Here is a 25,428-nt window from a genome sequence, read left to right on the forward strand (position 1 = left end):
TTTTGCTCATAATCTTCGGTCTTCATTACGATGGTCGCATTCCCCTTATCGGCAGGCAGTACCAATATACTCTTGTCGGCGTTGAGATTCTTAATGGCTTGTACCTCTTCTTTCTTCAGGTTGCAAGCTGGTGGTTTTGCACGGTGCAGTATCCTGGCTGTTTCAGTGTGTATTTTCTCTGCCCTTCCACAAGGAAGGGTCCGAATGGCTGCTTCGGTGTTGGCAATGATGTCCTCCATAGGTATAGTTCTCGGGATGATAGCGAAATTCCCTCCTTTTTGAAGAACAGACACTTCCTCTTTGGTCAATTGTCGTTCAGTGAGGTTGACCACTGTGTGCGACATGTCGGGAATCGCCTTGTCGGTCTGCTTCCGGCATCTTTCAAACTTTTTCTTTTGCCGCTCGGTGCAGCGCTCGAGTTTGTTCTGCATGCTCCTGTGAGTGATGCTGTCGATCTTGTCCCAGTCGTCTCGATGCATTCTGCTACTTAGTTGATAGAAAATGTCCAGAAGTTCCTGATCCGTTCTTGCCAAGTCTCTCCGTGTTGTATGTATTCGCTCACGAAGAAAAGCTCGTTCCATTCTGTCGTAGATACGATGTGCTTGGGCAGTGGTGAATAGGCGCTTGCATCTCAAGAACTTCAGTGTAGCACATTCATCTTGGCACCGTGACAAAGGCGAGAGAGGACATCAGTCGCGCTTTCTTCTTCCGTCGTTGGTCAAGGCGTCGGTACAATCTGGAAATCTCCTCCCCGTAGAGGCGTAATACAAAATTGTTAAGGCTTTCGTGGCCACTTGTTGACAAACTGCCTATTGGCTTCTGTCTCGGGTTCTTCGGCCGACGTTCTTCTAATGATTTTTCTGATGTTTCGCCAGCACGAGTGGCTGGCATTGTCAAAGTTTCACCCTCCATTGCCGGTGGTGAACTGGAGGCGAGCTCGCGGCCGCAGACTATATGTACCTGGCGCGCCAACGTCCGAGGGCTTCTCCGCGGTCATTTCCGGTGCGGTTCTCCTCTTGCTACCTGCGACGGTCGTTCACCTTAAGGTAAACGGATCCTGGCTGCCCGTACTGCAGCGAACGACCGTCCCAGGTAGCAAGAGGAGAACCGCACCGGAAATGACCGCGGAGAAGCCCTCGGACGTTGGCGCGCCAGGTACATATAGTCTGCGGCCGCAAACTCGCCTCCAGTTCACCACTGGCAATGGAGGGTGAAGCTTTGACAATGCCAGCCACTCGTGCTGGCGAAACGTCAGAAAAATCATTAGATGAACGTCGGCCGAAGAACCCGAGACAGAAGCCAATAGGCAGTTTGTCAACAAGTGGCCACGAAAGCCTTAACAATTTTGTATTGCATATTCTACTGAAATCTGCTTTTATAAAGTGTTACTGATTACTAGTACTACAACAAAATACAAAACTGTGTGGTAGCTGTAGTTTAAGATCTATGCTCTGCATAAATTGTATAATAGCTCATTTATAGTATTTAGTCTCTAATATCACAGTCCTCATTTGATACAATATTTAGTGCCTCATCCAACCATTAAAATTTTATTGTACCCAGTACAACCATAACAAATTATTAGTAGACATGTGGACTTTTTCTCGTTGTAGGACTAATAAACAATAAGACTCCATAATAGCAGATTCCATAGAAGATGCAATTCTCATTTTATGTCAACACGCAGTTACAAGTTAACAGGTGCAGAAGCATAGTTTGTCTGCTGAGCTGAGCGAGTGAGTCAGTCAGGCCTACCTTCATGACAGATAAGCCGCGGCCTGTCTTTCTTGTGTGCCTCGCATTGGAAGCAGTTTGTTGTTATGAAATATTGCATAGTCTTTGTTCTTAAGCCTTTGACACATTTTGCTGTTGCCAGATGCTTGTGTGTGCACTGTGTTTTGTTGTTGTAAATGGTGCATTTCCTTTGCAATTTAAGTTTTATTTTTTCATTTATTTTTTTTCACTCATTTATGTTTTATTGCTGCCACATTATTCTGCCGTATGAGACTAAAATAAAATTCTTTGTTAGAGTGTCAGTTCTTACTAGTCAAAATTACAAAAATTTAACTGCAAACTAAATCAATGAAAACTTCCTGGAATTCTAAAAAATTCCTCAGTTTTTCCCAGATGAAAAAATTCTCAGGTTTTTCCTGGATTTTCTGGTTCTCCTGGGGTGTATACACCCTGTGTTAATTCTCCTGGGTTTAAGATCCTGTTGTGTTTCAAAACGCTTCAACATTTTATCCATTGTCACAAGCAGCCCTCATCAGTTTTACAGTGTAGACTATTGACCAAAAATGTACAACTCTGTATTCATTACTGGTCTGCTGTCCCTGTTATCATGTGTAAGGAAATAATTAAATATGTGTTGTGATTGGATGATGAATGGGAGAGAGAAGAGGGGTGAGATGCTTTTATTGAAGATAATTTTAGTTTGATTGAGCAATGTTGTTGAATCAGGTTGGAAAAATAGTTGTTCTGTAATACTGCTCCCATAATATCAAATGGTGACAGAGATATGTCAGAGTGCCTTTTGCTTACTTCTGCAGTGTTTACTGCCATGCCTGATGAGGCAGCCTTATAGGCACTCTCTGCCTCTAGAGCAGCATAACAATAATTTGCCTCTGTTATGAAAGTTCATATCACTTAGCCATTTAACTTTTTCCGTCAACTCTCACATCTTACTCTGTTAACTGATTGCTTGAGAAATATGACTTATTTTTTGTTGCTGTACAGGCCTATGAAACTCATTTTGAATTTTGGTGTTTCGCAATGGCCAATTTACTGTGCTGTTCAACTGTATCTGACACAAAGGCACCTTTAAGTGTGTGTTAATAGGGTGTTCCACTTAAGCGGTGCATAATACTACTACTACTCCCCCCCCCCCCCCTCCTCCTCTCTCTGACTGACTGACTGACTGACTGACACACACACACACACACACACACACACACACACACACACACACACACTGTTGCTACTGCAATAGTTTGGCTCAATGCCCACTTAACATAACAATTCCCCCATGAAGTCAGAAATATCCTCCACATACTGTGTAAGGGCAGTGCACCATTCCACTTTGTCCTCTTGGGTGGCTTGTTTCATGTTTTCAAAACATTGTCAGCAGCTCCCACTCTATAACAATTGGCTCCAAAGTTGTAATGTATCTTTTATGGCTCTGTGTTCAAGTTCTCATTAAAATCATTCTATGTGTACTGCTACATAATCTTATTTCTCATTTCAGATATGTTGTAACAGTCTTCATGAAGCAACAGCCAAATTTAGCTGGGGAATGAATGTTTCAAATATACTGTTTTGCTATCAGTGTTGTAAGACAATCTATGAAAAATCAGTGGCAAGGTGTGAGGAAAGTGTTTTCCTGCTTCATGTGCTGTTTGTTTAGCCAGTTGTTGCATTATCTAGTGAGGTAGCTGCCCTACAATGAAACATAGTCTATTGTACCAGGTTTTCTGGCAACTGGGAAGTTGAGAGCCTGCAGTCGTCATCTCTACTGATATTGTTAACCACTTCAGGATATCAATCCTCTTTCTTATTTTGTGTGTGCACCTCCCATGTACCTACGAAAGTTCATGGGCTGCCCACAATCACACTGGTGCTTCACTGGTGCCCATCTGTGCTTCCCTGAAGCATTGTAACACTCATACTCTGCCATGCACATACTAACATGCTTTCCAGTTTCCCCAATGTAGGCAGCACCACGCTCACAATGTTTCTTGTAGGCATTTGCACTACTGGGGACTCTTATTGCTTTCTCAATGGAGTCTACCAAATTCTGGAACCTGAGGCCACTCTGTAAAACTGATGCAATGCCTCTTTGGCAAAGCACTTTGCCTACTTGTCGCCGACACCCTTGACATAAGGTAAGTGCACCACCGCAAACCTCACCTTTATTTCACTTACAACGTGTAACTCCCAGTTGAGCTTTGTAGCTCTTATTATTATTATTATTATATTATTATTATTTGGTTGTCATACTTGTTGGCTCAGAATGTGTTACGTAACTATTAGATCTTGCTTGTATTGCTACTGTGGTGGGTTCATGATGTCAGCTTGTGTACAATGGAACATTCCTGACCTATATGAAGGTAGGATTTGGGATGCATGCAGCACTTGGTGTGTTTTAGTTTCTGGTAAACCTTGTGTCCCAGTTTGTCAAGGGAGTCCTGTATATCTCTATGTCCAGGAACAGAACTGCAACGTTACTTTCTTGCTCTGACATAAACTGAATGCTGTTTTGCAAACTGTTAATATGCTGATGGAACTACCGCAGTTCTGCTTCTACATGCAGCCAAATGACTAAAAGAGTCTTCCATGTACTGCACCCAACAGCCTGGGTAGAAATTTGTGAAGGTTAAGGCAGTTTTCTGAAAAATTTGTGTCCTGGTAACTGCTGCTATTTGAGAGAGGGAGGAACCTTCTACCACTCTACCTGTTTTTAATAACATTTACCACACCAGATGAAATAGGTTGATGTCAATCATAACTGCACCGAGTCATATACATCAGATGACATTCATTCCTGACAGATGCTAATAATCTATTCTGTTGACATGTTGCTGAAGAGAGGTTTCATGTCAATGCTGTTCATTATATCAGGTTCCTGTCTGTGCTCCTCCCATATAAGATGCATGATGCGAGTTGAATCCTTCACAAACAATTCTGTCTGTCCCACAAAGATACGATGTTTCTAGACAGATACTTCTTCATGTTATAGGTGGGTGAGTCTTGGGGGGGGGGGGGGGGGGGGGAGGGAGGTCCTTATGAATCTTAAGTCTCTGATAAATTGTATCACAAGACTTTGGCAAAGAGTCCCTTAATGTCATAATCAATTCTGAAGTCTTAAAAGGCTCAAGGCTTCACAATAATCTTAATTGTAGACCACTCCGAAGTTCTTCATAGATGTGATCACTCAATAAATGATTATTTTCCATTCATATTGCAACTGTGGCACTCCCTTTATCTTCATGGAAAATCAAAATGTTCTCATTTGCCGTAAGTTGTTCTACAATTCTTTCTTCCTGAGCAATGTTATGTTTGAGATGTCTTTAAGACTCCTGACGTTTTCCTGTCTTCACTTTTCAGTTTTGACTTGTGGGACCTGCGTGAGTGCCATTTCAACTTACTGAATAATTTTGTTCATAGATATCCCTGTAAGTGTTGCTGCCATGTTTAGCCCCTTAACAATACTGTCTTACGGCTCCATGGATGAACAGTGATGATTGATTGATGATGGTTCAAGATACATCCATCTTATGCATATGTTGTGTGTCTGCTTTAGTAGTTCCTTCAATTTCATCTTCTGGTGACTGCACGTCTACAACAGCCACATGTTATTGGTGAAATAATTACCAGCATCTATAACAACATGATATAAATGGTAAGAAACAGAGAAGAATGGCTACATCAACAATGCATTGGCTTTGGTATCCGATGATGATGGTACTTGTAGAACAATTCTTTATTCATGCAATCATATCTGTACATTACTCTTTTGATTTTGTTCTATTCTTTGGTGAGTGGGGCAACCACAGCTGCAAAAATCCATTTGAATAATATATAACCGCAACAGCTGCCATGAGAAGATATATTGATCTTCTATTGATTCACAGCTAGTTTTGTGACTATAAAGTAACATCGTCAAATGCCAAACAATTGACTTTCTTAGGCATGAAAGCCATTCTACAATACAACATAGATGTTCCCTATCCCCATGCTGATCATAGCACAAAAACACAACCACCAAAAACTTGACAGTGAACTACACACACTATCTAACACAAATAACAAAGAGAGGACATTCATGGAGGAGCCTGGTCCACTGTATAGCATGTACTCATATTAGTACATGCCATGCTGTGGATGGGGCCATTATGCAAGTCCTCTCACTATTGCTGATGTTAAATCCTGCATGTAGTCCACCGTCAAGTTTTTGGCAGTTGTGTTTCTATGCTATGATCAGCATGAGCATAGGGGACATCTACACACATCAAAAAAAAGTTTTGCATCACCTCCGTTTCGAGAGTTCCAGAATTTGCAGAGAAAATTGGAATTGAGATCAACATAAACATCACTTCCGCCCTTTTTATTACTCATGAAAACCACACATTGCATGTTGTACCACCATATAGTGAGACCTTCAGAGGTGGTGGTCCAGATTGCTGTACACACCGGTACCTCTAATACCCAGTAGCACATACTCTTGCATTGATGCATGCCTGTAATCATCATGGCATACTATCCACAAGTTGATCAAGGCATTGTTGGTCCAGATTGTCCCACTACTCAATGGCAATTTGGCGTAGAACCCTCAGGGTGTTTGATGGGTCACATCGTCTATAAACAGCCCTTTTCAATTTATCCCAGGCATGTTCGATAGGGTTCATGTCTGGAGAACATGCTGGCCACTCTGGTCGAGCGATGTTGTTATCCTGAAGGAAGTCATTCACAAGATGTGCATGATGAGGGTGCGAATTTTCATCCAGGAAAATGAATGCCTTACCAATATGCTGCCGATATGGTTGCACTATCGGTCAGAGGACAGTATTCACGTATCGTACAGCCATTACTTAGCCTTCCATGACCACCATCGGTGTACATCGGCCCCACATAATATCACCCCAAAACAGCAGGGAAACTCCACCTTGCTGCACTCACTGGACAGTGTGTCTAAGGCGTTCAGCCTGACCGGGTCGCCTCCAAACACGTCTCCAATGATTGTCTGGTTGAAGGCATACCGTGACACTCTTCAGTGAAGAGAACATGATGCCAATTCTGAGCAGGCCATTCGATATGTTGTTGGGCCCATCTGTACCGTGCTGCACGGTGTAGTGGTTGCGAAGATCAACCTCGTCATAGATGTCAAAAGTGAAGTTGTGCATCATGCAGCATATTGCGCACAGTTTGAGTCGTAACATGACATCCTGTGGCTGCACGAAAAGCATTATTCAACATGGTGGCATATCTGTCAGGGTTCCTTCAAGCCATTATCTGTAGGTAGCCCTTGGGCGGCCTGAGCTAGGCATGTCATTGACAGTTCCTGTCTCTCTTTATCTCCTCCATGTCTGAACAACATCGCTTTGGTTCACTCCAAGATGCCATGTTGAGAGCCCTTCCTGGCACAAAGTAACAATGTGAATGCAATCGAACTGTGGTATTGACCGTCTAGGCATGGTTGAACTACAGACAATGACTGGAACTGATCGGCTGTCAGACCCCGTCTGTCTAATAGGTGCTGCTCATGCATGGTTGTTTACATCTTTGGGCAGGTTTAGTGACATCTCTGAACAGTCAAAGGGACTGTGTCTGTGATTCAATATCCGCAGTCAACGTTTATCTTCAGGAGTTCTGGGAACTGGGGTGATGCAAAACTTATTTTGATGCATGTGTTGCACTGAGAGATGACCTTCATGTCTAAAAAGGTCAACTGGTCACCATCTGAGGGTGTGACTTTATAGTCACGAAACTAGTTGTGAATCAATAGGAGACCAATGTATCTTCTAATGATAGCTGTTGCAATTATTCATTATTCAAACTGTTCCATTCAATCACTGATAATTTGAACAGTTTACATATATACTCTATAAGCTACCACAAAGTGCATGGCGGAGGGTACCTTGTACCACTACTAGTCATTTCCTTTCCTGTTCCACTCGCAAATAGAGTCAAGTGAAGAACTGCCTATATGCAGTGGTCTAGGGGTAAACATATCTGATTAGTAATCAAAATGTCCTCAGCTGCGGATTCGAACCTGCCACCACTTAAGTTTTGAATAAAAATCATCAGCTTTGACAGTCGAAGACTTCTGGCAAAAGAAGTCACTCTCATTCTGCCGACCTCCTTGTCAAAGAGGGCGGAGGACCAGACAGGCTAAGAGCAGTATCTTGCCCTTGGGATGGGAAACTGCCCCTAAAGGTGGAAGAATCAGCACTGATCAATAGCATGAGGATGCAGAAGGCAATGGAAACACTGCATTAAAGGCATATAACGTGTATCCACAGGACATGTAGCCTGTAACTGAAGTAGTGTTACGATAATCTCTCCATTGGCAAAAGATTTCAGAACAGACCCTCATTCGGATCTCTGGGAGAGGGCTGCCAATGGGGAGGTGACCACGAGAAAAAGATTGAATAACCAAAGAAAGGGATAACATTCTATGAATTGGGACATGGAATATCAGAAGTCTGAACATGGTAGGGAAGCTAGAAAATCTGAAAAGGAAAATCTAAAGGCCCGATCTAGATATAGTTGGGGTCAGTGAAGTGAAATGGAAAGAAGACAAATATCTAGTCAGATGAGTATAGGGTAATATTAACAGCAGCAGAGAATGGTATAACGAAGTACGATTCATTATAAATAGGAAGGTAGAACAGAGAATGTGTTACTGTGAACAGTTCAGTGATAGGGTTGTTGTCATCAGGATTGACAGCAAACCAGCACCAACAGTAATAGTTCAGGTACACACACCAACGTCGCAAGCTGAAGATGAGGAGAGAGAGAAAATACATGAGGATATCGAATGGGTAATTCAATATGTAAAGGGAGATGAAAATCTAATAGTCATGGGAGATTGGAATGCAGTTGTAGGGGAAGGAGTAGAAGAAAGTGTAATAGGAAAATATGGCCTTGGTGTTAGGAATGAGAGAAGAGAAAGACTAATTAAGTACTGCAATAAATATCAGCTAGTAATACCAAATACTCTGTTCAAGGATCACAAGAGGTGGAGGCATACTTTGAAAAGGCTAGGAGATACAGGAAGATTTCAAATAGATTACATCATGGTCAGGCAGAGATTATGAAATCAGATACTTGATTGTATGGCGTACCTAGGAGCAGATATAGACTCAGATGACAATTTAGTAGTGATGAAGAGTAAGCTGAAGTTTAAAAGACTGGTCAGGAAGAATCAATACATAAAGAAGTGGAATACAGAAATATTAAGGAATGAAGAAGTATGCTTGAAGTTCTCTAAGGCTATAGATACTGTGATAAGGAATAGGGCAGTAAGCAGTTCAGTTGAAGAGCAGCAAACATCTCTAAAAAGCATAATCACAGAAGCTAGAAAGGAAAACATAGGTACACAGAAGGTAACTGGGAAGAAACCAAAGGTAACAGAAGAAATACTTCAGTTGATCGATGAAAGAAGGAAGTACAAAAATGCTACGGAAATTCAGGAATACAGAAATAAAAGTCATTTAGGAATAAAATAAACAGGAAGTGCAAGGAAGCTAAGGCTATCTAGTGGATAGATGGAAAGAGCACACTGAAGGCCTGTGTGAGGTGGAACACTTTCTGATGTGACTGAAGAAAAAATAGGAGTCAACAGGGAAGAGATAGGGGATCTTGTATTAGAATCAGAATTTAGAAGAGCATTGGAAGACTTAAGATCATATAAGGCAGAAGGGATAGATAAAATTCCACCAGAATTTATAAAATCACTGGGGGAAGTGGCAACAAAACAACTACTCACGTTTGTGTGTAGAATGTATGAGTCTGGCAATATACCATATGACTTTCGGAAAAATATCATCCACACAATTCTGAAGACTACAAGAGCTGACTAGTGCAAGAATTATCACACAATCAGCTTAACAGCTCAAGCATACAAGTTGTTGACAAGAACAATATACAGATGAATGGAAAAGAAAATTAACAATCTGTTAGATAACGATCAGTTTGGCTTTAGGAAAAATATAGACACCAGAGAGGCAGTTCTGACATTATGGCTGATAATGGAAGCAAGACTAAAGAAAAAGCAAGACATGTTCATAGAATTCGTCAACCTGGAAAAAGTGTTCGACAATATCAACTGGTGCAAGACAAAATTCTAAGGAAAATAGGGGTAAGCTATAGGGAGAGATGGGTAATATACAACATGTACAAGAGCCAAGAGGGAATAATGGAGTGGAAGATCAAGAATGAAGTGCTTGGATTAAAATGGGTTTAAGACTTTCTTTTGCCTCTACTGTTCAATCTATACATCAAAGAATCAATGATGGAAATAAAAGAAATGTGCAAGAGTGGGGAACTAAAATTCAAGATGAAGAGATATCAATGATAAGATTTGCTGATGACATTGCAATCCTCAGTGAAAGTGAAGAAGAATTACAAGGTCTGCTGAATGGAATGAGTCTGCTGAGTACAGAATACAGATAGAGAGTAAATTGAAGAAAGACAGAAGTAATGAGATGTAACAGAAATGAGAACAGTGAGAAAATTAACATTAGGATTGATAGTCACAAAGTAGATAAAGTTGAGGAATTCTGCCACCTAGGAAGTAAAATAACCCATGATGGATGGAGCAAACATTGGCAAAAACGGCATTCCTGGCCAAGAGAAGTCTACTAGTATCAAATATAGGTCATAATTTTATAAAGAAATTTCTGAGAATGTACATTTGGAGCACAGCATTGTGTGGTAGTGAAACATGGACTGTGGGAAAACCAGAAAAGAAGAGAATCTGAGTATTTGAGATGTGGTGCTACAGACGAATGTTGAATATTAGGTGGACTGATAAGGTAAGGAATGAGGAGGTTCTGTGCAGAATTGGAGAGGAAGTAATATATGGAAAACACTGAAAAGATGAAGGGACAGAAAGGCAGGACATCTGTTAAGACATCAGGGAATAACTTCCACGGTATTAGGGGGAACTGTAGAGGGTAAAATCTGTGTAGAAGACAGAGATTGGAATACATCCAGAAAATAATGGCTGACATAGGGTATAGGTGCTATTCTGAGATGAAGAGGTTGACACAGGAGAGGAGGTCATGGTGGGCCACATCAAACCAGTCAGGAGACTCATGAATTGATGACAAAAAAGCTTCTGTATGAGCTCTAGTTTCTCTCTTCTTAGCTTTGTGGTCTTATGCAAGGTGCACATTGGTGGCAGTAGAACTATTCTGCAGTAAGCTCCAAATGCCATTTCTCTGAATGTTCTCAACAGTGCTCCTCGAAAGAATGACCCCTTCCTTCCTTGAGCTGCTGAAGCATTCCTGTACTTCTTGCATGTTCATCAAACCTACTGGTAATAAATCTAGCAGCCTGTCTCTGAAATGCTTCAATGTCTTCCTTTAATCCAACCTTGAGCGGATCCCAAACACGTAAGCTGTATTCAAGGATGGGTCACTATAGTGTTCTATACATGGTCTCCTTTACAGATGAAACACGCTTTCCTAAAATTGTCCCAATAAACTGATGTCGACCATTAGCCTTCCATACTGCAATCCCTACATCCCCATTCCATTTAATATCACTTTGCAGCATTATGCCTACATACTTAATCAACGTGATTGTGTCAAGCAGCACACTACTAATGCTGTATTTGATCATTATGGTTCTGTTTTTCCTACTCATTTGCATTAACTTACATTGTTCTATATTTAGAGTTAGCTGCCATTCATTACACCAAAATAGAAATTTTTTTCCAAGTCATCCTGTATCTTCCTGCAGTCATTCAATGCCAACACCTTCCATTACACCACAACATCATCAGCAAACAGCCACAGATTGCTGCTCACCCTCTTCATCAGATCATTTATGTATACAGACAATAACAACAGTCTTATCTCATTTTCCTGGTACACTCCTGATGATACCCTTGACACTGATGAACACTTGCCATTAGGACAACATATTGGATTCTATTACCTAAGACGTTTTTAAGCCACTGATATACTTGGGAACTTGTTCTGTATGCTCATACCTTCATAAACATCTGCAGTCGCACATCGTGTCAAACACTTTTTGGAAATCTAGGAATATGGAATCTGCCTTTTGCCCTTTATCCATAGTTTACAGAATACCATATGAGAAGAGGACAAGGTGAGTTTTGCAAGAATGATGCTTTCTAAAACCATGCCAATGTGTGGACAGAAGCTTTTCTGTCTCATGGAAATTTATTGTGTTCAAACTGAGAATATACTGAAAAATTCTGAAGCAAATCAGTGTTAAGGATATTGGTCTGTAATTTTGTGGGTCTGTTCTTTTATCCTTCTTATATACAGGAGTCACCTGCACTTATTTTTAGTCACTTGGGACTTTGCACTGTGCGAGAGATTCACGATAAATGCCAGCTAAGTAAGGGGCCAATGCCGTAGAGTATTCTTCATAAAACCAAACTGGATGTCCAGCTGAACCTGGTGAGTTATTTGTTTTCAACTCTTTCTGTTGCTTCTTTATGTCAGAGATGTCTATTAGTAAGTTCTCCATAAAGGAGTCTGTATTATGGACGAATGATAGTATGTTTGTTTGATCCTCCTGCATTAATGATTTCTAAAATGTGAAATTTTGAAACTTCAGCTTTCGTTTTGCTATCTTCTATTGTCACACCAGACTGGCCAACAAGCGACTGGACAGAAGTGTTCAACCTGCTTAGCAATTTTATGTAGGACTAGAATGCTCTCTGGTTCTTGATAAGATCTTTTGCTAAAAGTCTGATGGTTTTAGTTGTTGTATGCTTCACACATCGATCTTTTTACAGACACAAGAATCTCTATTAACTTTTGCCAGTCATTAATTGCACATTCTCTTTTCAATGGACAGTGTAACAGTCTTTGCTTCCTCAGCATTTTCGGAATTTTGTTATTAAACCATAGCAGGTCTTTGCCATCCTTAATCCACTAACTCAGCACATACTTCTCCAGAGCGTGATTTACAATCCATTTAAACTTTGTTCACAAGTCCTCTATGCCCATCATATTGGAACTACACGATATTCATTCATTGTCTAAGTGGGATGCTAACAACTGCTTATCTGCTCTTTGTAACAAAAATATTCTTCTAACCTCTTGATGGATTTATTAACTTTAGTAACCATCATGATCACTAATCCCTGTCTCTACACTGGCACAAGGTCTAAAATATTTCCATTGTGTGTAGGCTGTCAAACTAGCGGCTCAAGACAGTTTTCGGAAGACATGTTCAAAAGCACTTCACAAGACTGCCTGTCCATGCCCCCTGCAGTGAATCCATAAATGCCCCAGTCTATACTCATTAGGGTAAAGTCAACTCAAACTAATTTGCATGATCTAGGTATTTGCATGCTACTGAGTGTAAACTTTATTTGAATGACTCTAAAAACGTCACAGCTGAATTAGGTGGCTGGCATAAACTCCAACAATTAACTTGATTTCATCTACACTAGTTATATGCATCCAGAAAATTTCACAGTCACACTCAAATTTAACCTCAATACATACAATATTTTGTTGACTGCAATGAACACACTGATTCCCATGATTCTAACCTGTCTTTCTGATATGCTCACTAAATATATTGGAGCTTTCTACTATAGGATTCAGCCAGCTCTTGGTCCCAAGAATAACATGAATGCAACAAATTTCCTGGAGGGCATCCGGGAGCAAGCTTGACCAATAGGGCAGCATTGGAATAGCTTACTGTGGGCTCTGAGGAGAAATGATGAAAATCTGGTGCCCTAAACAATACCGAGATACGACAGCATATAGTGGTTTGTATTTTTTGCCCACTCTAAACTGCAGATTACCGACTGCTGTGCTGTTCACTGAGGTAATGGCAGCATTTGCATATCATCACATATGGCTTATACAGTACAACAAACTGGTAATGGTACAACACCAGACTATGGGAGGCCCACAGAGGTCTGAAAAGCATGTCTACTTGCCAAGCAATGACATATTTTAAAGACAAGACAACTGAAATAATTAAACAACATGTTAACCAGAATTTTAAGAAAAAAAGGTACTGTCTGCTTGTAACATGTTATCTTCAGCCTGAAAGTTATAGTGAGACAGGCCCACTAAGTGTTGCTCTAATCAGTTCAGCAGTAGGCAAATGGCGCATTGACAGAACTCTACTGCTACTCCAGATCACAGGAGCCATGACATACTTTGACTGTGGATATCATTCGAATTTCCAAATTTACCAAAATGTATCAGTGTAAAACTGAGTGAGTATAAGCTAAAAGAAAATTTTAATTATTATATTTTCTTTATATAGTGTCTCATTACTTGTTTCAAGTGCATATGGCATGTAGAAATCTCTAGCAATAGAGGAATGCATAAATACACTTGCAAATTTTGCATACAGTCACACAGTTAGTGAAGAAAGTACAAAAACTAATATTACTGTGAGCCATGGATGAAAACTGTGCTATTGAGCTGGCTCTGGATGTGTCTTTCATGGTGCAACTTTGTAATGAAATGAAATGTGTGGCTGTAGCCACACAACATACTAGGTCATGAAGGCAGAAGATATTTTTTGTCTGCACCTCACTATATGACACATTTTTAAAAAGCAAGTAAAATTTTTGTTGTGTTTTCCTTTCTTTAAATCAACTGTATGGAAATTAATTATTGTCTACAAAAGGTAGGAACTGGGGAGAATCTTACAATTCCATTGGCCATATTCCTTTGAAACAAAGAACTCTGAACTGAACAATTTCTTCATTGGAACACTTTTTTAATTCTGTTGCCAGGAAATTAATTGAGCATCATATTTATGTATTTCAAGGAAGATATATTTTCTGTACTTCAAGTATGCAGTTTGTGTCTGATGGACTATCCTCCTATCTGAACAAATATCTAATCTTCAAATTTTGACCGAATGCAACCACAGCTTCGCATTTCAATGCTATCCCAGTCATGTGTATACTGTTATGTGATGTAGCCTAATTAGTCTTTCTTTCCCTCACACTTTCAGCGTTGGCATCTTGTAAATTTCATTAACATATGTTCTTGAAATCATCTGTACTGATGCTAAGGAAATATACTATCATTTACAGTTTAATGTGTAGCCTGAAGTTGGTAATTAATATAATTCTACTCAAATTATAAACCAAAAAGCAATGTCCTGACAATATCTGAGTGGAAAGAATAAATTACCATAGCATATATATCATGTCATATTAATGATGAAACTAATACAAAAGAGAACACACAAAAAGTTTCTTGGCAGTGTATTTACTGTTTCTCTTATCAATCGGGATTAATCTCCAAGGGGGATATGAACTTTAGTTTGGGGAAGGTTGGTCTTACTGATGAACAGTTTTTTTCTCTTTTTTGTGAACTGATTTCTGTGTGTTATTTTTTGATTCTCCCACATACATTAACTCTAACTCACAGCAGCTGTACTAATGGAAACATGAGTATAATTCATTAGATACAAGTTAGTTGGATGCAAAATTCTTACACAAGTGCTTAAGTTGTAGACTGATGACTGAACAGGCACTTGCTAAGAGTAAAAATCTAAAGGTTTTATGGGCACTTGACTTTTTAATTTTCTTATTTTTTCCTGGTAGTTAATGTAGTCTGCACCTCCAAACCTCCATAAAACCTTTGCACATATAAAAAAAACTGTGAAACTGCAGTCTTTTATCAGCTACACTTTAAAATGGGTGACTCCAACTAAGTCACCAATAGTGTCATATGTCCAATATTCAAATCAGGTTTCAGGTTGACTACTGAATTACATTTCCTGAAACTGCTTTAAATAAAACAAAGAATTCCTCCCAACAACAATGACATCATAACAATAGATGCACTTTAAAGATCTATATTAATCAGTATTTGACTCTACAGATAAGAGAACTTTTAATCATTGTGAAGATAAATGAGAAAAAAGCTTTCATTATAACAATAAAGATGAAAATTAAAGGTACCTCACTGTTGTCACCATCAGCAACACTGGTAATGATCTCAGGCAGAACAGATGCTCGTCGTGGAGTTGGTGATGGGCTTCTTTGCAGGGATGTGTTCCCTGTAGGTGTTTTCTGAGAACCTTCACACAGAGTGCTCACCTGACATTTCACCACACATTTCTTGTGACATGTCATATCACAGCTACGACACTGAACTGCATCTTTCAACCATATCTGTAACAATAACAAACATATAGCTGCTGGGTGATTATATAGCAACTGAATTAGAAATATGAAAATTCTGTAATTTAACAACTAGCAGCTTTTATTTTAGTTACTAGACCTAATGATCTAAAAGAACATATCAATTGAAATTTATGGTAGGAAAGAATGTTGCATTTTGTTTACATTAAACAACAGTTCTGGTAAGAAAATGAGTAGAAAACACCTTTTTACACACACCTGCAAAGATGATTTTAGAAAATGAGGAAAAACAAAATAGAAAAGAATGTGAGATATTTTCTCCATAGTTTTAAAGAACTCAACAAATGTTGTAAGAAAATCACCAAAATGCTGCAGTATGAATAATACTCTTTACAGACAACTAATTTCAATCAAGTGATTATGTTCCAGTTGACCAGAAGGTAACTGCTTGACTTTAACTAGCTGCCAGTAAAGAAAATTATCCATACAGCAGCATTTTGGTGGTTTCATGGGGCCATTTTCAAAGTGAGAGATATTCAGATATGACGGCATCAGTTATTGGCCATGAAATTCACTATTAAATGATTTAAGATCCATGTTAGAGGTACCACTTGATGTACAGTGCACTAATGTTAATTCACATGGGCCAGTGTGCCACAGTTAATAAGCTTCTTTAGCTATAGGGCACTAACTGAATGAGCATTATGCCTCCAGAATGGAATATTTCTTCAAAGATGGAGGCTTAACAGTACTGACACCTTGTCAGACTGACACAACACTGATTCACAGTGCAACATAATATCAGAGTTGTGATATTGCATGCATTCAGTGTTGATTGTCAGGAATGCCATGTGATAAACATTTTTAACCACATGGGTTCTGAATATGTGATTTAATATAAAATAGTTTTGATCTTTAGTATAAAGAAAAAACAAAAGTAACACAATGTTATAACAGAATTTTTACATATTAGTTATAACTTAAAGAGAAAGCCTAGATTAAATTTAAGTTTCATAATTGGAGAAATGTTGTATTTACTCATAGATGCTTATTGTGTAGCAGCTGGCTCTTTAGATGTGGAATTTCACTCCATCTATGAAAATTACACCAGGTGTGATGAGGCGAAACAAGTGCAGACTTTTGCATGTGCACCACAGCTGTGTGTAAGTCACTGCTGGTGTTAAGCAGTTGAGGAGGGTTACACTAATACTTAACTTTTAAAATTATATGTTACATAACAATTTTTTATTGCACAGTTTGACTGACAGTATTTTGAAAGTAATTTATATAAAATTTCATGGCACTTGGTTTACAATAACTAAAACTGATGATTTATCTATTTTTTTTTTTTTTTTACACACTCAGTTTAAAGTTAATAATGTCACATTTTGCAGTTACAGTACCTTTTCTTAGAAAACTCTGCTCTGGAAGCTAAATTTGTCTGAAGTCAAATTCAAAGAAGTTATTACAAGTTCTATATGTTTTGAAGTGAAGATAGTAAATTAAATAGTAATGGTAACTGAGCTACCAATATATGTAGTACCATTATAGGTTAAGATTTGTAACAGATGCCTAATTTATATTGCAAAGCTGAAACTATTACCACAGCAAATTATTTATGCATCCTTTCTGAACAGCCACCATTGTGGAAAAACAGTTTTTTTAAATATTTAGCTGTAGTTTTAAAGTCAGATTGATACATTTGGTCAACCTCACTGATGGGTGATCACCGCTTAAGAAATAATTATGACATGTTAGCAAATACTTACAATGGGTTTCTATGAGCAATGTAGTGTGTTCTGGAGAGGAATTTCAGTATTGCACCAAATGGGAACAAAGAGAGTGAATTTAAAAGGACTGGGTAGTTGCAGACTATTCACAACTGGGTTATAAGGTGGGACTCAGCTGTGCTTGTTTTCAATTATGTTGTAAAAGGACTGAGACAGAACCCATACTACCTGTGGAGTGGCTGCTTTTTTTTTTTATAAAAAGGGGGCATGAGAGCGGGTAGGTAGGAGATCTCTGCTCACTTGTTCTCACCAATGCATCACAGTGTCACATCTTCATTGTAAGGACCAGAGTGTGGGGACTCAACTTCGCACTCAGCAAACTGGACATTTCACTCCAAGTGCTCCCCAAAAGATTGACAAATAAATTGTTACTGTTACTGGTGAGTTAAGGTACATTTTTGGGCACATCATCACGCTACTAATGACACTTGGTATGTCATTAGGTGATTGCCGCTCCACTCAAGATAATACTTAACATATTTTTGGCAGCCTTATAACCACTGCCTGCACTTTTCAGCAATTGGATAAGGCAGAGAGAAGTATCGCTTACTTGGGAGCACTTTCCAGTAGCTGGTTTCAATGTCACCAGGAATAATCATTCATCAGAGAGCAATCCTTTGCAGGATATGCTCCTGGAGGTCTACGCATTCTTGACATCTGCCCAGCAGAATAACTGGTTGCAGAATATAGAAAAACAAGAGAGATGAATGGCATATAAACAAGAATTATCAGACCCATCCAAGGAACTAGGCCCAACTAAACAAATACTGAAGCATGAAATCACTCCCTTCGAAGGAAAGGGGAGACAACAAAGCTTAAGACATAAGTAAGTTCTAATGCTCCAGAAAGCCAACAGCTGGAACCAATGCATTTTACAGCCATCAAAAAGACATTCCCACATAATAATGAACATTCTTCAGGCTCTCAACAGCTGCAAATATATCCCTGAAAGTGATCTTCAGGAACTTTCAGCTCAAAATGGATGTAGACAACTTCAAGGCTATTTTGTTGGGCTAGGTTTCAAAATCAGTGCCTCAGTGGAAGTGCAGTGGTTAGGCAAAACCCAGACATTTATCTGGCAGTTTTGTGAAATACATCAAAACCAGAAAAATTTTGGATGTCAAAAAGATGCTATATTGGCAAGGTAACTAAGACAAAAGGGAATGCCATATCACTGCTACAACTAAGGTCTGTCTCATGTTGCCGAGAACTGCACTATGCCCATGAGGTGCATTTGATGTTCAGGAGAACATGAATTAGTTGAATGGCCCTCCCCACCCCCACCCCCACATCCACAAAAAAATTGCACAAAGAGGACCTTACAAGACCGTGCAGAAAATATAAAACTTCAGCCCCCAACAGTAAAACTAAAACTAGGGACAAGTGGATGAACATCAGAAGCAGGATAGAGATAGGAAAGAGGAAACAAGAAATAAGTTACTACAAATGGTGGTAAAAAAAGGTTAGATAAATATGACAATTACATGCTAACCACATAAGCACCTATGGACAGGTTACTGGCTCTCCAATGCCACAACACACCACACCATGCAATGGGCAAGAACAGCATTCGAAACCAAAGAATGCAGAAGGTAAACAAACCTTTGAAATAAGAGCACAACAGAAGGCAGACCAGCTTGTGAAAGGTGAGCTTAGGGCATATTTTGATTTGGAACAATATCTGCAGGCTGATTATCATCAAAATGGAAGTACAGTTTGAGAAATGATCTGCAATTATTAAATTACTCCCTGTGGTGACATACAGGTCCTAAACAATGTGCATTTTAATGTAATCTGGGTTCACAGCTACCACAATGGTTGGCTGACACAGCAGATGTGGTAGCAATCTCCATTAAATGAACAATAACTCACCACCATGTACCTACACTGCCACCAAGACATTCACATAAGGATGCGTGAGATACCCCCCTCTGCATAGTAAGCACAGCCTTTTATTCATCATGATTTAAAAAAGTACCTTTGCAGACACCTTTGAAAGATAAGTCCAGTCTGTAAAGACCAATGACAGGGGCCACAAAACACATTATGAGGCAGCAGATGTCAATGAAAAGACACACTAATGCTCCAGACATCGTAAGATGTATCAAAAACAATGAAACTGCTAACAGGAATACACTCCTTCAGACAGTACAGTCTAGCCATTGAGCACTTGGAAAACTTCCTGTCACTGTCAATCATTTATATCATGAGAATCTTCACTCATATTACTTCAGTACACTGCTTTCCTAAGTTATGGAAACATTCCAGTGAGGTCATGATAGTGAAACTTGGTGAAGACCCTATTCTTTCTCAAACTTATGGTCTGGTACCAAGTATGACTAAACTTTATGAATGGCTCACACCCAAAGCCATTCAGCATCTCATCAAGAATGAGCAAATTCAGCTGATCTTTTAGCTGTGTTTCCAATAAGACCACTCTTCCATCTAACAGTTAATGGGGGTTGCTGAAGCAGTGTTCCAACCACAAAGAGTTCTGTGGACTTGCATTACCCAATGGGCCATAAGTTTTTGACATAGCTCTTATACTCATCTGCTGTACTAACTGTACACACAGCAATTTCCAGGGCAAACAGTAAAACTAAAAAAAAGCCATCAATTGAGGAGATCATTTAAAGTAAAGGTAAACACTAAAAGTCAACAAATCGACACTGGTCAGAACTAGGTCAAGTTCTGTTCAACTCATACATGGCTATCACACCTTCTAAACAACACATCCGCACAGTCCAATAATTTTTTCTTGCAATACTGATTGAATAAACACTAACACACACCCTCACAATATGATAAACAAAGCTAAAAGTCTGGCAAAAACATGAAAGATAATATTATTCCCTGATATGACCCAAGCGATAATGTTGGCTAAATGCATAGAAAAGCATTCCTGATACAGAAGACTCAAATTAACGCTATGCTTGAGAGGCAAAGAAATTCAGTTGTATATCATTTTCAAACAATTGGGGGTGATGCTAGATCAGTGTCTCACCTAGACAGATCACACCGAAAGCACAAAAGTAAAGCATTGATAGAAATAGTAGTCTTTCTGCAACTTCATCTGCAAGAATTCATTGTATTTCCATCAGATATCTTCTCTCTCTCTCTCTCTCTCTCTCTCTCTCTCTCTCTAACATAGGACTTTGTTCCAAGCCTAAGCACTTTCCACCTTTTTTTATGCACCTCTGTATTACTCAGTATCCTCTCTAACTCGTGAGTTTAGGTCTATCCTATAACACACTCTATTTATGTAATTCCTATTCAAGATGATCTTAAACGCACACAAGATAAACAGCCCAGACATCTAGTTATAGACTAGATGCTTAGAATAGTATCCTAGCTACAGACTAGTAGTATAAAATACAACTAATCTCGCTGAAATGTAAGACCACCAACGAGGAGTGCAAAATTACTCAAAATATTCATGTTCAAGTAAATGTTACAAGACAGTACCCTTCTCCAAACTAGTATCTTCCAGGTAATTATGTTCTAGTATGAGAAACTGTGATGACCATACAGCCTGCACCACTAGTGTAATGCTCTAGATATTATAGTTAAATGTTTTATAAATTATCTAAGAGTCATGTGGATGCCCAGAAAGCAGTTCTACAGTGCTCTGAGGTCAAGTATGCCCCACACCAAAGACAAACATCACAAAGTGTTAGCAAGTGTGGGACTGACTATTTTCACTTTGTGCAGTGGAGATGCGATACATCACTACAAAATTTTTGAAGAATCAAGAGTCCAAACACAGTATTTCGAAGTGTGTGTTGCATTCCTTGCAGTACTTTAGCATTCACAGAGTAATAGATAACTTGAGCTCAAATGGTCCCACAGAACCCGATGAGTTAAAATTAAACGATAAACTCTAAATTTTTCTGTAAGAAATGCATATTTTGATTTTGAACATTCAATTGTGAACTTGGAGCTTAAGCTTTTACACAAGTTTATGCTGTCACTCTGAACTTCAAATATGTTTGAAACTGTACTGTGTTGTCTATGAAATTTTCTCATTAGTAAAACTATTTTATAACCTATATTTTACCCATAAATCTTTATCTAAATTCTTTAGTTTTTTGCCCATCATTCAACATTGTTAACACATTTTAGATATGCTTACACAGAATCCAATGAACTTTTTAATGGAGTTCACTCCTGTAGATGTCATGATTTAGTGACTGACTGGCTTTTTCTGAATTAGTGTTAGATCTCTGATAGGGGTTCAGTAAATGAGCATGTGTGTGTGTGTGTGTGTGTGTGTGTGACCTGAAAAATATACAGAACTTATGAAAATTGGTTTTTATATAACATAGTTAGCAAAGCTCAAGATATTTTATGACTTTCAGAGAAGCATGCACAAATAGCTTTTTGTGCCTCATTTTCCCATATAGTCCCTTCTGAATGGAAGAATTAAACAGCATTGTTAAAATAAATCTGTCAATGTATTTCTGCTTATCTTTGCCAGTATACATTCACTTATAAGAAGGATGTAGGCCATTAAGTAAAAATATTTCACTTCATAGAAAATTTTCTTTTGTATATGTATAAAACCTTAGACTAGTGAAACAGGTAACAACAAAACGGAAGGGGATTTCTTATTGTTTCTGTTCAAGAATTTTATTACAACCCCAAATTCTACAAAATCAGCCTCTTTATGGTGTTTGACTACATAGTGTGTTAAATTGACACAAAGTGTTTATTTTACTTTAATACGCGGTCCATTTGGAACAGCATTCCCTGTTATCTATAAAGCTGTTTCTTTGTCTACCAGTGTGCTAGGAAGTGGTTTCAGTGACCATCTCATTGAAGTAGCTAGCGTTTTTGTTTTTAATAAGTTTGATAGTGCAAATCAGTGTATACATCAGGTCTTATTTTTTCAAATTGTTTTTATTCTTCGTAGCTCGTAGTTTTTGTAGTGCACCTTAGCTTCTCCTGCAGCACCACAACCACTTACTTCCGAAAATAGTAATGTAGTCACCTACACTAGCAGTTCCTTTTCTGACAGTGTGCAGTGAAGTAGTGTCAGTGACAGTCTGCGGTAGTACTTGCATTTGTGTTTTTAACAAGTTTGGTAGTGAAAATCTGTGCCCAAAAGACAAAAGGGCTTTTTTTTTGTACTCATGTTTGCATCAGAATTTTAGTAGTAGGATGGATAGGGAGTGTGCATGCTGTGTGTGGAAACAGGAGGAGCTGCCCACAGATTGTGAGCAGCTGGTGAGCCACCTGCATGCTGCTGCCTAAGGGAGCAGCGGTAGAGGGGAAACTGTTGCATCTCATAGGTCACCTCAAGAAGTGTTGCATGTTTCATTCAAGGGATCTGCTGCCAAGGCTGCACCTTCTGAAGGGCCCAAGAAGGCACACATGGGGGTAAGGGTACGCCAGTTATCATCAGCTCCAATGTCAGATGCATAATGTGCACTCAGTATGTCTGCCAAGGGGTCTCGCAGGAGATGTGGAGGAGGCGCTGTCTGTGACAATCGAGGGTGCAGAGTGCAGTTATCTGCAGGTCATGGCTTATGATGATACCAATGAGGCATGTAGCTTGGGTTCTGAGGCTATTTTCAGTTCACACAGACAGATTGCAGAAGTAGTGCAAGTAAAGGTTATAATTTGCAGGATCATACACAGAATTGATCAGGGTTGCTTGGTTTCAAGCACAGTGGAGGGTCTCAACCAGAGGCTCTGCTGATTCTGTGATAGTCTTGGCTACATTAAGGGTTGAAGAATTGTAAGATTCCCCTTAACATGTTCACCTCCCAGAGGAAGTAGCTACTCGGGTAACAGAATACTTGTGGGGTGCACTTTTTTTTTTTTTTTTTTTTTTAAAAAAAAGGCTAGGTCACCTGATGAATGCTCACCAGTCGATGTGTAGAGTGCAATCAGATCCCATAAATATTAAAGACGTTTGAATGCCACAACTTTAACAGTAAATTGCCAAAGTTTTTGTAATAAAGCCCCTGAATTTACCACTTTCCATGAAAGCTGTTACACTCAAATTACAGTCAGAACTGAGAGCTGGTTGAAACCTAGAGTAAAAAGCTCCAAAATATTTAGCAAGGCATGGAGTGTATATTAAAAAGACAGATTAGACATCACAGGAGGGGGAGTGTTGATTGGAACCAACAAAAATAATATGTCTATTGAGGTCAAAATTGAGTCTGCAAAGTTATCTGGATGCAAGTAAAGGAACGCAAGTTAATTGTCTGGTATTTTACAACTGATTCTGCTGAACAGTTGAAGAATCATTCGAAGTAACTACACCAATAATTCAATATTATGTATATATCCCAAATGAAGTGACAAATGAAAATTTGTATCAAGGCCAGGATTAGAATCCATGTCACAGATCCCAGGAGATCTAGGTTCAAATCCTAGCCTTGGTACGAATTTTCATTCATCACTTCAGTCTGCATAAACACATCATACATGTTTGAGACTTGAAAAAGTCTCTAGAGCCACATAATTTCATTTGATTAATGCAGTATTAGTTGTAGATGACTTTAACCTACTCAGCATAGACTGTGACATCAATGAATTCATTGCAGGTGGTACACAGAGATCTAGTAAAGTAGTTCTGAACACATTCTCCGAAAACTGTATTGAGCAGCTTATTTGACAACAAACACCCAATAGAAATATTTTAGAGCTTGTAGATACGGACCTGGCCCTACCAACAGAGTCAGCACAGACGCATGGATCAGTAATAAATGAAAAGCACAAGTTCGGCTCACAAGGCCATCTTCAGACATTTACTGAGTAAGGATTAGTGTCCATGACATCATCATAGTGATGATGGTTAGTAAAGTTAAAAAATCCATCAGGGTGGTCAGGGGAGTTTTTAAGCTGAAAAGAACAGATACGCAGTTGTTAGCATCCCACTTAAACAATCAATGCACGTCATTTAGTTCCAACATGACAGATGTAGAGGAATTATGGGTGAAGTTTAAACTGATTGTGAATCTTGCTCTTGAGAATTACATGCAAAATAAGTGGATAAAGGACATAAAAGACCCACCACAGTTTAATAACAAAACTCAGTAAATTCTGAGGAAACAGCAACTGATACACTCTCAACTGAAAAAAGAATGCAGAAGTTGCAGAAATTTGTGCAGCTAAGCAAAGGTCAAAGCACAAAACATGTAACTTGCACTGTGATATATTATTGAAAGACCTTGCCGAGGATTCAAGAATATTGTGGTCCTACATAAAACTGTTAAGCGGGTCGGAGGGTTCTATTCAGACATACAGCAACCAGCCTGGTGCTGCAATAGAAGATAGCAAAAGGAACGATTAAATTTTGAATGTTGCATTTAAAAAATCATGCATACAGGAGTATCATACCAACATACTGTTTCAAATAACTTCCGGGAATTCAGCCAGGTAACACTTTCAGCGACCGCCGATATTTCGGCGGGAGAACACCCCGCCATTTTCAAGGCAAACTGCGGGGTGTTCTCCCGCCGAAATATCGGCGGTCGCTGAAAGTGTTACCTGGCTGAATTCCCGGAAGTTATTTGAAAGTTGTATACGCCAGGAGAAACTCAGGTCCAACATACTGTTGTTTGACTATCACACAGACTCCTGTATGGACAGTACAGAAATATGCATCCCTGGTTTTGTAAGCAGCTGCAAGAGTTGAAAACAGATAAGGTGCCAGATGAAATACCAATTCAGTTTTACAGAGAGTACTCTTTGGCACTGTCCTCTTATTTAGATTTCATTTCTCAGAGATCTCTCACCCAGAAAAAATCACAAGCAACTGGAATAAACAGGTGTCTCTCATACATATCA

General features: G+C 39.1%; 1 protein-coding gene across 3 annotated transcripts in view; it reads right to left on the minus strand.

Moving 5' to 3' along the window:
* LOC124722846 (PDZ domain-containing protein 8) overlaps window positions 1–25,428 on the minus strand; it is a 233,602-nt gene that overhangs the window by 29,268 nt on the left and 178,906 nt on the right. For all 3 annotated transcript variants that reach the window (XM_047247971.1, XM_047247972.1, XM_047247973.1), the window contains one exon: window positions 15,653–15,865. In XM_047247971.1, coding sequence (XP_047103927.1) covers window positions 15,653–15,865 — 213 coding nt within the window. The remainder of the gene's footprint in view (window positions 1–15,652; window positions 15,866–25,428) is intronic.

This window comes from Schistocerca piceifrons, chromosome X (assembly GCF_021461385.2).
Source record: "Schistocerca piceifrons isolate TAMUIC-IGC-003096 chromosome X, iqSchPice1.1, whole genome shotgun sequence".
In the NCBI taxonomy this organism is placed as follows: domain Eukaryota; kingdom Metazoa; phylum Arthropoda; class Insecta; order Orthoptera; family Acrididae; genus Schistocerca; species Schistocerca piceifrons.